At 48.3% G+C, this 16089-nt stretch overlaps 1 protein-coding gene across 4 annotated transcripts in view; it reads right to left on the bottom strand.

The window, feature by feature from the left end:
- Nucleotides 1–2766: 2766 nt before the first annotated feature.
- The window catches only part of SEC31B (SEC31 homolog B, COPII coat complex component), a 30496-nt gene continuing 17173 nt past the window's right edge, over nt 2767–16089 (bottom strand). For 3 of the 4 annotated variants that reach the window (XM_027460773.3, XM_013104762.5, XM_013104763.5), the window contains exons 16-27: nt 15941–16067; nt 14687–14832; nt 13885–14058; nt 13070–13258; nt 12020–12230; nt 11290–11616; nt 10586–10624; nt 8674–8726; nt 7289–7435; nt 6750–6866; nt 5353–5424; nt 2767–4594 (exon numbers count right to left, since the gene is read on the bottom strand). In XM_027460773.3, coding sequence (XP_027316574.1) covers nt 4415–4594; nt 5353–5424; nt 6750–6866; nt 7289–7435; nt 8674–8726; nt 10586–10624; nt 11290–11616; nt 12020–12230; nt 13070–13258; nt 13885–14058; nt 14687–14832; nt 15941–16067 — 1782 coding nt within the window. In that variant the 3' untranslated portion in view covers nt 2767–4414. The remainder of the gene's footprint in view (nt 4595–5352; nt 5425–6749; nt 6867–7288; nt 7436–8673; nt 8727–10585; nt 10625–11289; nt 11617–12019; nt 12231–13069; nt 13259–13884; nt 14059–14686; nt 14833–15940; nt 16068–16089) is intronic. The other variant, XM_027460774.3, reaches the window with a different exon arrangement.

Here is a 16089-nt window from a genome sequence, read left to right as displayed (position 1 = left end):
AGCTTCCACCCCTTGTCCCTCTGTGTTCCCCCATTCCACAGCCAGCTTCAAAAAAGAAGAAAAGGGGAAGCCGTGGAAGCTGTTTCCTTCCCTCCCCTGCCTGTGCCATTGCCCCACACAAGTGCCCTGTGAAGACTGTGGCGCAGGCCAGGATGCGCCCACCAGGCAGGGTGACGCCAGTTGGCGAAGGGGAACAGCGTCCCCAGCCCTCCCCAGGCCTGCTGGGGCGAGGGGGCACACAGGACGCATTGGGAGCAGGGGCCCCACTGCCGCATGCTTCTTTCTCTGGGACAAAATGGCGACACCGCAGCTGCAAAATGTGCTGACCTCAGCAGCGGGTCGGGGCCCGGAGGGGTCCCCCTCCCCAGCAAAAGCAGCCCTAGGCAGTAAAGGCACTGCTGCCATTGTGTGGCAGGATTGGATGCTTCCATGTATTCATTTCGCTTTAATGAAGGCGCATTCCTCAGAGGAGAAATATTTACATTCAGCTTCCCAGGTGGTCACCTTCGCCCAGATGACACACAAACAGGCAGCCCCCCGCTCCCTTTTCCAATCCAAACCTCTTTAGAGGGCTCAAGGAGGAGGGGAGCAAGCGGAGGGGGGCTGCTGGGGGCGCAGAAAAGAGAAGGGAACAAAATGCTAATAAATCAGCCAGCCAGCCCTTTTCCCCTCCCCTCTGTGGAGTCAATGGAAAGTGTCATTTCACATGCTAATCCCCCTCCGCTCTCTTCACAACACCTTTTCCGAAAAGTGTTTGGGAAAAGTCCTTGTGGCCCGTTTACAGCTCCCTGCCGCTTCGGATTCCTTCTTGTCTAAGGCCGCGGCCCCCGTGTGGGTCTCTCCCTCCAGCAGGGCTCCTTACAAAAAAAAATCTCAACAAAGACTTTGGAGTTCATCAGCCTCCCACTGAAATTCACAGCTGCTGAACAAACTAATCCCCTCTCTTGGCCTTTCTTCCTTTCAATGGGTTCTTGGCTTCAAAGACACTTTGGGAAAGGACTTTGTGGGGACTCACACTGCTCCCTCAATAGAAGTTAGTGCAAGCATTATCTTCAGAGCAAGTGGCTTTACAAACAAATACTGCCTAACAATCTCTGCCCCTCCAGTTCCCCCAAACACACACAAGCCTAGCCTACAGACATGATGTTATCTGCAACAGGATTAGAGCTCTGTTCTCCATGCCCAGGGATCCCTTCCTCCTGCCCCTCCAATTCTTTGTCAAACCGGAGGCCTTCTCACCCAACAGAAACAGCAGTGCAGGGACGCTGTGGCAGCATGTGCCCACATGGGAGGCACGGACAGGCTGTTGTCTGTAAACCAGAAGCTGTTGGCAGCCAGACAGTGCTGTACTTGGAGCAGTGCTTTCCAACTGCACCTCCGAGGCAGCAAACAGCACTAGGGCTGCAGAGACTGAGGCCTGGCCTCTCTGAGCCCCTCGAGTGGGTCCCCTCACTACCATCTGCTTGGTTACCCTACCAAGAGTTTTAGGGGCAGTGCTCACTGCAGTAAACCTGAAGCAGAACTGAGCAATGGGGAGACAAAGGGGACAAGCAGGAAGGACTAAGAGCAAAAGCAAGGTAAGTAGGCAGTCTCTGCACGAACCCAAGGACAGCAGGTGCAGTGCGTGCTGGAGGAAACGGAAACCAAATGCATCTGAGAAACAGATGGAAAAAAATCTAATTTCCCAGTGGTACAAGTGGCCTGAGTTAAAGCAAATAGGCTGGACTGCACAGGGTACCACAACCAGATCCAGAACAGCAGAATCCAAGGGTCACGACACAAGTACAGCCCTTGAAAATCAGCTTGCATCTGCCTCGATGAAGGAGAGCTGGGAGGCCAGACTGGTTGCTAACTGCTCCTGCAGCACTGCAAGGCTCCCTTACACCTGGCATTTGCCCCTTGAAAAAAGGCCGTTTTTCCTTGAATGTGTGTATTGTATCTCTAATAGCCCAGAATCCTCATAAACCATGGTCCCTTCCTAACAGTGGCCAAATCTTCCTCCATCCAGTGTTTCTCAACTTTTATTTCCTCCCAAATCATCCCAACCAGAAGACGGGTAATATAGTCCCTCATACTTCAGTTTCATGTCTTCTGACTGGCTGGCCTGTAGAAATACAATAGCAAGCCAGCTGGCAACATTTTTTTTATTATTATTTATTTTTTGATTCTTCCCTCTTTATCTCACTACTGTTCCACCTCAGCCTTCATACCTTCTTAAAATCTTAGGTGAAATCAGCCAAGATTCAGAAGTTATTAATTGGTAGCAAGAACTGGCAATTCAATGGTATACGTTTGATTTCCACAAAGAAGGTCAGATCCTAGTGCTTGTTTAAGTATCACGGCTTCAGTGGCGTAACAGTGGTTTTTAACAGGAGAGGATCTCATCAAGGGCTCTCTTTACTTACTGATATCCTTCCAACTCCTGATTCCAAGTGCAAAATCCTCAACACCACTGGGATTCCCCAGGGGAACCCCAGCATTGCAGGGATCTTCTTGTATCTGATGCAGAAGGACAGTAACAACTGAGGAAGGTATCTTGAAGAACAGTTCTCTGACCCTGCAGCCCTGTGGAGCAGGTAAGACCTGAGGTCTCAAACCAGGATGTTTGCTGCCCACACCCACAGAGTAAATGATCTGGTTTGCCCCACATCATTTTTTGAGCTGAGAACTCAGTAGGAGGCCCTGAAGACTGAGAGAAGTCCCCCTGTAACCAGACATGACAGGCAACTGCCTTTAGGCCCAAGCCTAAGAAAAAAGCTAGAAGCGTCACAAAACACAGCTTTTATTTCACTGTTCTGTAATTTCTCAGTGCATCAAAGTGCAGCAATAGAAATATAACACAGCAGCAACAAGGAGGCACTTTGACCTGGAGAGGAGAGGATGAGACATATCCTCTCCCTCCCTTCTCTGATTCCCCTCCCTCCGAAGTCCCATGGTACAGCAGGCTGATCCATGTAAGTCACTGAACCACAGACCCATGATGGCATTACCACTCAAGCAGCAAGCAGAGTAAAGCAGGGGCTGGCTGCAGCCAAACACTGGGAAGAAGCCTCGCTCCCAGCTAGGGTCCAATTGCTCTGCCCAGCTAGCATGAAAGATGGCGAGAGAGGAAGACAAGGGAGGAGGAACAGAGGGAAAGACACAAATGTGCCCTAAAATCCCATCTACCTTCCGAGATTTCTTCCATGGGACTTCATGCATTTGCTTCATTCATTTATTTTAGCCCAGAGGAAATGCCACAGTAATTAGAAGCTTCAGTATAGCCAAGTCCTTGGGACCTGACAATGCCACCTCCTGCAGCACATTTCTACCACCATGGTGCCAAGGGGCTTTGAGAACCACCTTTGCACATACCCATTGCCATAGGCAGAATGAACACACCACACTTGGAGCAACAAGCTCTCTCCTCCTGCTTGAGTTGGGTCAGTCTGAGTAGCTCAAGGGGATACTTAAAGGGACCTGTATGACTCCTGCTGCTTCTAAAGCCCTTAGACTGCCCGGAAATCCCTTTAGATACCACCAGCTGGCAACAAGCCAACCGTGCTAGCATAAAGGAAGTGAAAAAGGCCAGCTAGCCAGTGCAGCTTTTAGCCCAGACACACAATGCTACTGGCTGTGGGGAGGAGCACACAGAGCAGCCCAACTTGTCAGCATTCCTGAATGGGAGAGTCCCAGGAGCTGGAAGGGTGAAACCAGCCCTGGGTCTGAAACAAAGGCTGAAGCCTACAGCTTATGGGGGAAAAAGGGATACTGGAGGGTGTGGGGGATAGTTGGGTCTCCTGATTACCCTTCTAGGAAAAGAGAGGGCTGGGTGAAGGTGAAAGAGAGAACCAAAGCTATCCCAGAGCAGGCTTGCAGTTAGCCCTAGTTGTAGCAGGTATGAGAACAGAAGGGCAAGAAGTGAGTCAAATATTAGAATGAAGTTAAAGAAAGAACCAGAGGAGAGATCCTGGCTGCAGCCCAATGGAGCAGGGACACCACAGGTTCCAGGGTCCCATGCTGTTATGAGGCAGCAGGGAATAGAGCCCGAGGTGCCAGCCCTGTTTGTCTCTTATTGAAAAGCAGCATCAGCCTGGGAAGGAGGAAGTTCCCCCTTTGTGCTGGGGGAGCAGGGAAGAGGTACACAGAGCAGTTCTGGGGGGAATCTCTGCGTAACCTGACAACCTGAAATTGAGAGCCCTGGGTTGGGAAGTAGCTTTGGGGGGATAGCAGGGAGAGAACAGCCTCCAGGAGACCCACAGTCCAGTGGGCTTTCTGGAGAGCAGATGGGGCCAGGAACGCTGGCTCAGCACAGTTCCAGGCGCTGGCACAGACATTTCTCCAGAGTCAGAAGGAGAGTCCACAACCTGCAGCACATCGACAGGTGAGGGAGTCCACCAGCTCTCAGCGTGCACTGCACCAGCTGCTCCGCACCTTACACGTTCAGCTTGCCAGCAATGGTCATGAGGACTTTCAGGATGGGCATGAAACCAGACACCTCACTGAAACTGCTGCTGCTCACCACCTGGGTGTGAACCAGGAGACCCTGTTGGTAGTTCCTAGCTTCAATGCAGTGGGCAATCTCATGGAGACCCATGAGGATGGTTGGAGAGAGCTGTAGGAAGGGAGTAGAAACAAGTCAGAATGCCCAGCACTGTTACACAGGCCCCCGACTCCCTCCATACCCCTCCCTCCTGATCTCTACCTAATCCTCACGAAACACAGCACCTACACAGCCAAGCACTGGCAGGAGGAATAGCCTGCTCTCTCCCTCAGTTTCCCAGCCCATGACAAATATTAAACCAATACCCAGGCTGGGTTACAGTGAATGCAGGTCCTAGGTAATACCATTTCAGCATTAAGTGAATATCTGATGTATTTGTGGAGGTCAAAGGTCCATCTAGCACAGAATCCTGTCTCTGTTCAAGCATAATTTGGACACTCAGGGAAAGAATGTATGTTACAAGGATTCTTCCCTTGATTGATAACCCTCCAGCAATTGGCATCAGCTGTTTCAGTTTTCCAAGCTAGAGGTTACACTAGATTCACACTTAATAACCACCCCGAAAACATTCCTTTACAACTTCCCATTCCCATCTGGAACCTGTCAATATATCAGTATCCTTCTTGGGGGAAAAGTATCCTGCAAATACCTCCCCAGCTTTTCCTTACGTTATATCTGGGCCAAGGTTAAGGGAAAAAAAATGTATAAGGCAGGCTGGATTCAAGGAACATGATAAGGTTTGGCAATCCCTAGCTTTCTTAAGAAGATATGTGCTGGAAATACTGAGGCAGACACCAAGGCCCACAGCCCAGGACAGAGGTGGGACCAGGAAACCAACTCAATCACAGGGAATGGTGGCACCTACTTACCGCCTGCTCGCGGAGCTTCTCGTACAAGGTCTCCAGCCGCTGCAATGCATCCTCCAGCTTTCTTCGAGTTTTCTAAAGTAAAATAGGTATTGCTAGCTCTGCCAGGGATTAAAGCCCACTGCTTCCAGTATCAGTTTGCTCTTGTTCAGCCCTCCCCTCTATTCTTCCCACAGCATCTTGCATTTCAGCAGCATCACAACCTCTGCCAGACAGATTACAGCCAAGACTGTGATACAACCAGCCACGACCTCACTGTGCACGTATTTATGCACATGTTCTCTTCCCAAGACAGGAATTTGTTCCCATCTCCCAGCCTAGACATTCCTCCCTTGTAACAGTGTTTGCACACTACACGACAGAGCAACTACTAGAAAGGAGGGAATATACTTTTTAGTCCAGGCAGCCACCAACAAGAGGATTTGAGTACTGACGAACTGGTGGGACTGACACAATTGGGGTCCCACCTTGGATAATCCACTCACAGGTACATTATCATTATACTGTGGATAGAAATACCTGTCTCTGGGCAATGCTGGGACAGGCCTGGCACGGTCAGGAGCTCAGGTGCATTGTATTGCTGTACAAATCCAGCCCCACAACTTCCATGTCAGCTTAGAGCTAGAGAACATTAAGCCCAAGCCACAAGTCTTTCCATCCCTAGAGGGAACCTTTAGGTTATCTCCCAGAAATTGCTATACTGCACTCCCGGAATGCACACAGCAAACGTGCTGAAACTACTGTTACACATAAGCTGTCTGACCCCAGGACAGTTTGACAGGCAGGGCTCAGTGCTTTTCCCAACACCTACTAAGTAGAAGTCACCTGGAAGGCTTCACGGTAACCCTAAGGTCTGGGAAGACCTTACAGCTTAATATAACATGATGTGTCAAACACTGTTTTGCTTCTGAACACAGCCTGGCCTGATACATTCATGTGATGCAGCACACGTGCCAACAGCCTTCCAGGAGCTGAGGTGGAGAAATTTCAGTGACTCAGACACAAAGATTGTCTGGCTTTCTCTCTCAGCCTTTCTCTTTAAGCTCTGAGGATGGCTGGCAATACCAGCTCTGCAGGAACTATCTGCAGATCAAGCCAGTGAAAAATGAAGCTGAATCAGCTGGGTCATTCCTTCTGCTTTCCTCAGAAAAAAAAAGAGCCAGTAGGACAGAACCATTGATCCAAATAGGCAATGAGAAGTACTGGGTAAATCCTAGAGAATGCACCTCAGATCCCATGAGACGAACAAGCCTATAGCACAAATGAAGGAGGCAGATGGAGATTAACCTCACTATATGGAGACGACTCTCCCTCTCTTACCCTGACCAAGGAAGGAAGTACATAGAAGTCAAACATCAGTGAGGACAAACAAGCCAAAGGCCAGAGAAAGGAGGACTTACGGGATCAGTGGCAACAGCAGAGCAGCGCTGCACCAGCCCTTCAAAGGTAGTCTTCAGCCCCTGGTGCTCAGGCGGCAACTCCTTCCTCTCAACTCTCTCTGCAGGTAGCTGGTGATACTGCCAGAGACAGAAGCAGCTGAATGAATACAACAGGAACATGTAAGGCTGGAGCAGACAAATTCCCCTTCTGCAACTATGAGCAGAAAGAATGTCACCCCTTGGAAAATCCAGAGAATACCTGGAAGCACTGAGTTATATTATCATCCTCAGACTGCAGTATAGCGTCAGGCCGCTATGGATTCCCAACCCTCAGCAGGCCGACAGCCAGTCTGCTCTCCCTCCCTCCCAGCCATACCCAGGTGTCATTTTCCACCCTGGCAGCAATTCTAACTATTCCTCTAACACTCAGGCAGAGATATGTTACAAGGACAAAGGAGCAGGCATAAGCCCTGCAGCTGCCAAGCAATCTCAAAAGCCAAGTTGTTTTTCTACTTGACAAGGAGCTGGTGGCTAGGGAACACCACACTTTCCTTGGATACCTGCAGGCTGCCTTCCTTGGGTGCTCCTGGGGGTGACTGGCCAGATTCCTGCAACCTGGAGAGTGAAGGATGGATCCCTTGGGGCTCAGTGGGAAGGCTCATTACTGGAGCTGTGATGGGAGCTGGAGGAGTAAATTTCTCAGGCAACTGTCAGCAAAAAAAAAAAAGAAAGATTAAAAAATAAAAAAAAATCACACACAAAAAAACAAGTCCAAGGAAGAAGGGTTGGTTACACTCTCCACAGTCAAATTCAACATCCTTTCTAACTTGCAGAGAGCCCAGTTCTCAAGATGTGTAACACATCCCTGTTCTTTGAAGCCCCCTGACTCAAGAGCATGGGGCCCTTCCTCTTGCATCCGAGATGAACAGTCAAAGCAACAGCAAGAAAACCCCTCTGGAATTGTTCAATCAAAGAGATCCGTTGCCCCTGAAAGCACTGGTCCTCAGAAAGCCGCCTTGGCTCTGCGACGGCACGAGTCCTGAATGTAGAGATTAGCAGCAGTAAAGTGTCCAACAGAGCAAGTGTTGAAGAAAATCCCACGACATGGGGGGAGAATCCTCTTGCAAACACTTCATCGTGCCCCTGCTAAGCCAGAGAGTCAGGATAGATTCACTCTGACAGGGCTAGATCAAAAGGAGATGGCTTTAACAAGAGGCTAATCCTGTTGTAGTGAGCACAGCCTGAAGCAGGTTCCCAGCTATGCTGCCAGAAAAAGGGCGAGAAGTCTCTTCCAAGCTAAAGAAGAGGAGTGGGGGGCGGGAATGGTGCCAAAGAAGCTTCTCATTGCACCTGCCAGCAGGCAGCAGTAATAGAAATGGGGTATTGAGAGCATTTGTTGCAAAATAGCTCAGCTTACAGGTCCTCCAGTGCAATCACTACAAGGTGGAGAGCAGCAAGGCAAATGTGGCACACAGCTCAAAGCTACACCTGTCCCAACTTCTTTCAGAAGGTGCCATCTCAGCACCTAAGGAAAATCACTGTGGGTCTCACCGTGCTGAGGGGAAATGCTGCCCCCAACAGTCAGGTGTTAATCTAGCATGATCTTTCAAGCTGCATCAAAAAAGGTGCATGGGCAAGGGGATAAGTTTAAATCTGTATTTCTAGCAACAGGTGACTGTAGTCAGCCTGGGAAGTACTGAGAGAAGATGCAGCACCACCACCAACATAAGCACGGTACAAAACAGCCACCCTGGATAACGGTATGTGAGTTTGGATGGCAAAGAGTCAGGATGATTTAGACTGCAATCCTAGTACTGTATATCATGCAGGATCATAATGGAATGAGAGGTGCTGAGCGTGACAAGGAACGGTTAGAGGAATGCATCTTTTGCATGCAGCTCCCTGGGTAAAAGGCAACCAGCACATATTCTAGTCGAAAGCTTACCTTTTTCTTCTGAAGGCCTCCTCTTACAGATGGATCGGTCCAAGATTCCTGAGCTGTCAAGAGACAGAACAATACACAGATGTCAGACTAGGAGAAGATGGCCACAGCTGCAATTCATGGTTTGGAACTCCCATCAGCAAAGGGCCCATGTCTCTAATTCCCCCATCACTGCACCTTCAGACCATTTCAGCTGAGGAATTTGAGTTTCAGTTCACAGACCCAAGAACTGCTCTTGATTTCCTTTCTCCTAATTACCTTCTCAGCATCTGAATATGTGCACAGGCTTCAAGAGGTGACATCTGATCAGATTGTCCTGGTACCCCCCTAATCCCACACAGAAAGCCTTTTCTTCAACTACCTGAAGCCTTCCACATTCTGCACAGGCTGCAGAAGTCAGCCTCAAGAGTCAGGTCTGGATGTTAGTCAGGACCTGCATGTGGGATCAGGGATTTCCTGGGGTTCCCCAGACAGAGAATCTAGTTATGCAGCAAAGGCTACTCTATGGGTGAAAGGGTTTCTCAGGAACACTTACAGGAGTGCCTCACCGTGGAAGTCCACAGTGGTGCAGGTTACTGTGATAGGGGAAGACTTCAGAGGTGGGCTGAAATTCTCCTTTTCCAAAAGGATACTCAGGAACAAAGCTTACTAAAATTTGCTGCCTTCTCAGCTAGAAAGGAAAAGACTTGGCCAGCAAAGCTCTTGGGAGCAGAAGGGTGTCTCAGCAGAGAGTCAGTAGTACCTAGCCCTGAACCTCGCATTAGGTAATTAAAAATCCATCAGACCACACAACATCAAAAGACAATCATTTTGCTACAGCCAAATTCCAACTACCTTGTCTACGGCTGTCTTGTAAGGGTACCTGGATCTCTAGACAGAACCCCAGTGCTTCTTTTGTCATGCCAGTATTAATAACCTCAGGCCCACGAGACGAGCAGAATCTGTGAGAAAGTGGCATAATTCTATGGGGCAATATCAAAATTGCTGGAGCTCAGTGCCACACTTAATGAGCCACTGATCCTCAACTGAGCTTTAAAAATCACAGGGGAAAGATGCAAAAGGTGCTTCATTACTTTAATTACCTTTATTATTAAAACTCTGGCAGCCTCTTTTTGCCCTCCCTTTTCCCATGATTTCAAGACTCACTCTCTGATGAGTTTGGATCAGTAGTTTAATTAAGTTGGCACTTATTTCTAGCTTGGGGATTCTGTGCCCTAGAACTCTGCTGGCCCCCACCGAGCTTGTGGCCTAGCAGTCCCTGGCACTATTCCAGCCCAGTGGCACTTTGAATCCTCACAGGAAACAGCTATTTAAATTGTAGTCTTTAAGCCAGGCACTTAATCATCAGACACGAGACAACAGGAACCTGCTGCATTTTGCTGGGATAAAACCCTGGCTATCTTGCCTCTACTACTTGTGAAAGACAATTTCTCAACAACCCTGAAAAGAACACTCCATAGCAGCAGTCTCCAGCAATGCCTGTCCTAGAAAAAATACAACTGTCACAAGACGAAGTCAGGGATTAACCTAGCCAGACGGGAGATCAGCCAACACGTTACTGTCCTTCACCCTGTCCTTGATGCCCACCGAGAGCATGGGATTTCTACAAGCAAAGATCTCTCTTCACTGTGCTAGTAAGAATTTCTCCACGAGCTCATGTTCAGGAGTTTACAAAGGAAGTAAGTCTGGCTAGATTTAGGGATCCTACAGTCCCTTTCCAGGCTAAAAACAGTACACATCAAAACCTGGGCAACAGCAACCCTGGTTGCACAGCTCTCCAGACATGCAAGGAAACAACAAACAGCAATGAGCAGGCATGCATGCATGCATACTAAACATGCACACACCCCCCACGTTTCACTGGAAGCAGCAACATTGCCTCCCCCACAGCTCTGGAGGCTTCTTGGTGTACTACCTGCATGATCCATGTGGGGATCTAGCCAAGGGAAGAAACCTGAAAATCAAGGTAGGGTGGGAGTCATCATCACCAACAGCTTTTACTCAGCAAGTAATATCCCTGGATACTACCCCTAATAGCTTTTCAGAAGGAACTTGCACAGCGGTAGTACACTGCAGAGAGGAAACCAGAGGAGACTCCATGGCAAACATTTTATGGCAACAGGAAACAATGAGGAGAATCAAAGCACAGCACACAGGAATTTTATCTTGAAGCTAGGCAAGGGGCATCCCATGGACAAAGAAGAACCACCTTGCTACCCCAGCATTTCAAACGTACTTTTCATTTAAGTTACATAAGCAGGGATAAGATCGGCAAGCCTTCCACCAATAATCCCCCAGGAACTAGCACCCTTTCAGTCAGACCAGATGCCTCTGGAGTGAGTGATTACTCAAGGGTGCGCTAGGAACCTGAAGAGACAGCATCTTGTAACCACAACCCATGGGACAGAGAAGCTGAACAGCCTGACTGAAACTGTCATGATTGCTATATTCCACCACCACAGCAAGCCTCAGCACAACGAGCCTGTAAGGTTAGCCTCCGAGAATCCCACATCTAGCCTTTAAGGAAACAGACCAGAGCTCAGAAGGCCCGTGTCTGTTATGTACTGCAAACTGCCTCCACGAGTGCCTGGGCACCCAAGTCACCCAAGCAGTACTTACCTGTGGGAGGAGGAGGAAGGCTGGCTGCTGGCAGGGGCTTAGTAGATGGAGCTCCAGGACCACCCTGAGGGTAACCCATGTTCATGGGGCAGCTGAACGGTGCTGAAGAGAAACCTAGAGGAGACTGGCTGGCCACAGGGAAAGGAGAAGCTGCAGGAAGCTGAGACGATGGGACCGAGGCTGGAGTGAAGAGGGCAGGTCCAGGTGGTAGAACACCAGGAGATGTCATGGGCATGGACTGTCCTGACAGAGGAGGCTGGCTGGGGAAGGAAGCAGGACCACCAGGTCTGGCTGCCGCGGGGCTGAATGGCTGAGACTGTGACAGAGCTACAAATGAGAAAGAGTGCATCAGCATCACTCGTTCCATGTTCAATCTACTCTTGGTGCTCTCCTTCATCCCAGTAAATCTTCCCTTCTCCAAGCCATGCCCTAGTGTGTCCATGCGAAGCGTATCCCCCATAACCCAGGCTACATCAGTCAAACCCTGCCACAAAGTTGGTAGTGGCTCCTCCATCCCTATATATGCTTAACAACAGTGGTAGTGCAGCAACAGTTACTAGAACTAGAAATGTCAGAAGCGCTGAGAAGCTTCTCTGACAGCTGACTTGTTCTTTTTAAGTACAACAGACCTGTGAGAAAGAGGTAAAGCAGCCATTTCTGCTGAAGGTTTTGGTCTGTGGAAGTCTACAGAAGACCTGGAGAACAAACACAACTATCAGGCAGTGCTTACCTGGCCCTGAAGCTGTCGCTGGAACCATGCCCAAGTTGTACTGTGGGTATGGGGGCCCTCTGGAATAGACTCCTGTTTGCAGACCAGCGTTGGCCTGGGGGGCAGCAGCATGATGAGGTGTCATGGACAATGCTGGCACTGGCTGAGGTGTGAAGAGGGAAGGCACTGAAGGCTGAGGGGGTGCCGAAGGGGTAAGTGACTGATAGCTGGGCTGCAATTACAAAACGAAGGACTTTGAAATGGCTAAAGGAGTCATATAGGACACATACATAAAACACATGTACTTTCTGTCCCTGTCACTTCTCAGGCAAGAGTTGCTGCTGCTTCTGTCAAGTGCTCTGGATGGATTGGATCAAAGGCCTGACTGCTACCTGGAGCACAAAGGACCTCCCTCAAACCATCACTGTGTTTGGCAGGAGAAGGCAAAGAGAACAAGCCTGGGTGCTTCCTTCTCTGCTGGCACAACACTTGATGGCCCTTTCTTTCCCATCACATAGCTTGCTCTAGTGGCTGGGAAACACACTCTTCAGAGTATTCCCAGGCTTTCACAAGGATTTGCCCTCAGGAACCAACTTCCACATAGTCACTTCCTGGAAGCAAAACCAGAGGAAAATAATGAAGAAATAAAGAAGTAAAGGAAACTGGACGCAAAACTTCTTGAACACAGTTTTCTTGAGCCAGGAACTGTGACGAAGCCATACTGCACTAATTTTACTGAGATCTGAGGGTGAGGTGGTATAGGAGAGTGAACCACAGCCCCCTTTTCGCTCAGTATGTGAGATCTCAGACTCTATTAGAAGTGGCAGTGGATCACTGCACTTGTAGTGGTCTTCCTCAGTGACTAGATGTGGGTCAGGACTTTGTGAAAAGAAGCCATACAGCCCACTTTTGCATTATTAAAGAGCTCGTGTTTGCTCCAGTGAAGAACATCACTGATGAGATCCTCAGCACCTGCAGTCTGCACTATCTCACATTACTTCACATGCCTTCCCCAACCCCACAGCCTTCTTCCCTCTCCCCAAGCCACGAGCACTTGAATGTAAGGCCTACCTTCTCTGGGTGTTTGGGACCTGTTTTGCGGGCCGCTCCTTCAGGGGTGGAACCCCTCCTGGCTGCTGGAGACGTCTGTTTAATGACACCTACATCGACACGAGCGTAGGGGAAAGGGGGTGGCTGCTGATCACCCACATTCCCTCCTTGAGCATGGAAGAGACGGTCTCGGAGCTGTTCGATCAGGAGCTGAAACAAACTAGGCATTAGGAGAAGCACCTTTAGAGCCTCAAATGGAGGCTACTGGGGTGGTACTCAAAGCAGACTCCGATCCAAAGCATGGCTAGCTTTGCAGCCTGATGCTCCATTTCTACAGTAGTCACCCGGAAAAACAAACCTGTAAGTGACAAATTTTAGGACGTATTCCCTCACAGATGAAGCCTTCCTGATCCTTCTCACAATCTTTATGGTATTCCCTCTCCAAGCTCCATTCACATTTGAGCACTGGTCAGATTTGCTTTGAACTACAAGCTGGCCTCCCCATTCCCTTCTACCAGCTAGGTATCAGAACTAGACATGGCTTCCCTGGAAAGCTACTTCTGAACAGTGCTCTCCAGGAACCCTATTACAAGTTTTTTAGTTTCCTTCTTTTCCCCAAATCAAAGGCACTACAAAGAAACAAACAAAAACCAACAAATGCCATGGTCTTAGACAAAAAAAAAAAAAAAAAAAAAAAAAAAGCTCTACTCTCAAGTTACAGTAATTAAGGTGAAACCTTAAGTCCTGATGCAAGTCAAACCCCAAAGCTCTCTTGTGGAAATTATCATTTTTCCCCTTTTAGTAACCTTTCCCACAACAACTTGTTTCTCACTCACCTCTTTGGAGCTGTTGGGCAGGTAATCCATTGCAGCTGCCAAGCATCCCTGTGATGCCAGAAGACTGGCATACTGCGTGATTCGCTCTGCCAAGACAGGGCCTGGCGCTGGTCCTGCTGTGCCTCGGAGCATCTCAATGGACCTGCTCAGCACCATCACCTTCTCCACGAGATCCTGAAGAGGCAGGGGGAGGGGGAGAAATGTACCGTTCAGAATCTGGTTTGCTTTACTGGCGCATTTCACACTGAGATAATGCCAGATAGCTCTTCCCTTTCAACTAAAATCGGGTCCAACATCAAGAGAAGTTACTCCGTTTGGCACCAGACACTACCACTGATGACCATTTCTTCAGGTGCGCTTTATGGAGAAAAACAGGATCCAGAAAACAAATCCTGACACAGCTACTTTTACAGTAAGGGAAAAAAAGAAAATCAGAAACCACAAGGAAGTTTCAATCAGCTGTGATCTTGTTACAAAGAAATTATTTCTGTAACTCAAGGAGTTACACGATATCATCTTGGAAGAGAAAGGATTAAAACCATACCAGAAGAAATTCACTAGAAAAAAATACTATTGCTGACAAACAGACCAGAATGTTTTCAGTTATTCAAAGCTGCTCCAACTCCTAGGAATCAAAGTAATGGTTGTATCTGTACAATGATATATGCATTGCTGGCTGATGACTAGGAGGAGCCAGCTACTTCTGGAAGCCAGCTATTCTGTGCTTGATGTGATAATGAAACAGATTAGGGTTACCAGACTGGCCTAGAGAGAAGTCAAACCAACATCATAGCACCTGTACCTGCAGGGCAAGGGGTGACGAAGTCTCATGGTTTTTTACCCAGCATTCCACCAACCTCTCCACATTTCCTGACGAGATATAGCAGAGGCAGGCATCATTGGACAGGGCTGCATCTCCCTCCGACTCTAGGCGGGCACCCAGCATGTCTACAAAGGAAGAAACACAGCCAACATTTAACACTTAGTATTTGAAGAGCTCATAATCACCAAGGCTCCTCTCTTAGCAATATTACTCTAGCTTGGCATGAAAAGATGTTGCCAACTTTTGATCTGAACCTAATTCTGGGTTAACACAGAAAAATTGGCATCATTAAGGAACACCAAAGTCAATTTGTTTGAAAAGAGAAGTCATTTCTTTATACATCTATCAATTCTTATTTGTCTAAGCTATAAAAGAAGGGACAAGCCTTAAAAATAACAGATTAAATTGGCAAAATCTCCAATGCTCTTCTTCCAGTAAGGTGTGGATATCTCCCAGCAACAGTTATGTCCAGTATCAGAGACCATAAGTAATCTGATAGTTATCAATGTTCAGCAAAAGATAGGAGATAAAGGTGACCTGGAGCTATCTCACTATTGCCACTGCCAGGGCAACTTTCCTGCCCTACACTTTGGTCTGTACTAGATGCCCCGTTTTCTTGCATTTCAAGTTACATCATCTTACTCGTATGAAGTGCTGGCACTTCTCCAACGGAGCTTAGCCATTCCTGTCAGCCAGGTGCTAGCTGCCAGCTAAGTAGCATTTCTTCAGATTCAGTCACTAGATTGCCCCTTAACTTTACCTTATCAGAACAACCCGCTGCTGAGCGTGTTTGGCTTTTAACAGGCTTGAGAAAACTACTGAAGCCATCAGTCATTACCCATCTCTGAGCTTAAAAGAGAGAGGAACCTGCTGGACAGAAAAACCCCTTCCAGATGGAGTGAAGCCACCTGACCTACTGTCAAGGAAATCCCTATCTCTGCACAATAAAATAATAAATATGACACTTAGTACCTCAGTCTGTTGCCCATTCTGATTTTTTTTTCCAAGTTATTGACTGAGGTGACAGGAAATACCAGCACATATTTTAAATCACGACTGTCAACTAAAGTGTACATAACTCATTCTCCTAATTTAACAGTCCACACTTGAGACTTCCAGCTAGCTGTAATAAGAAGTGCTTTCCTTCCTCAACTGTGTCTGCTTCTTAGGGTAAGCAGTCCAGAAATGCCTTCCCCAGGGAATGTCTTATCAAAAGATAGCAACACGGCATACCACAGAGCTGGGTATAGTCCTCATGCTTTGCGTATGTTAACAAGATGGCCAGTGCCTCCTTCCAGCTCTGTAGATCACACGTGCAAACGATATCTTGCCACTTCTGCTGCACAATGGAGGACAGCAGCTGTGAGGAAAAAAAAAAAAAG

Source organism: Anas platyrhynchos, chromosome 6 (genome assembly GCF_047663525.1).
Source record: "Anas platyrhynchos isolate ZD024472 breed Pekin duck chromosome 6, IASCAAS_PekinDuck_T2T, whole genome shotgun sequence".
NCBI lineage: Eukaryota > Metazoa > Chordata > Aves > Anseriformes > Anatidae > Anas > Anas platyrhynchos.
This window is presented reverse-complemented; position numbering and strand designations above follow the sequence as displayed.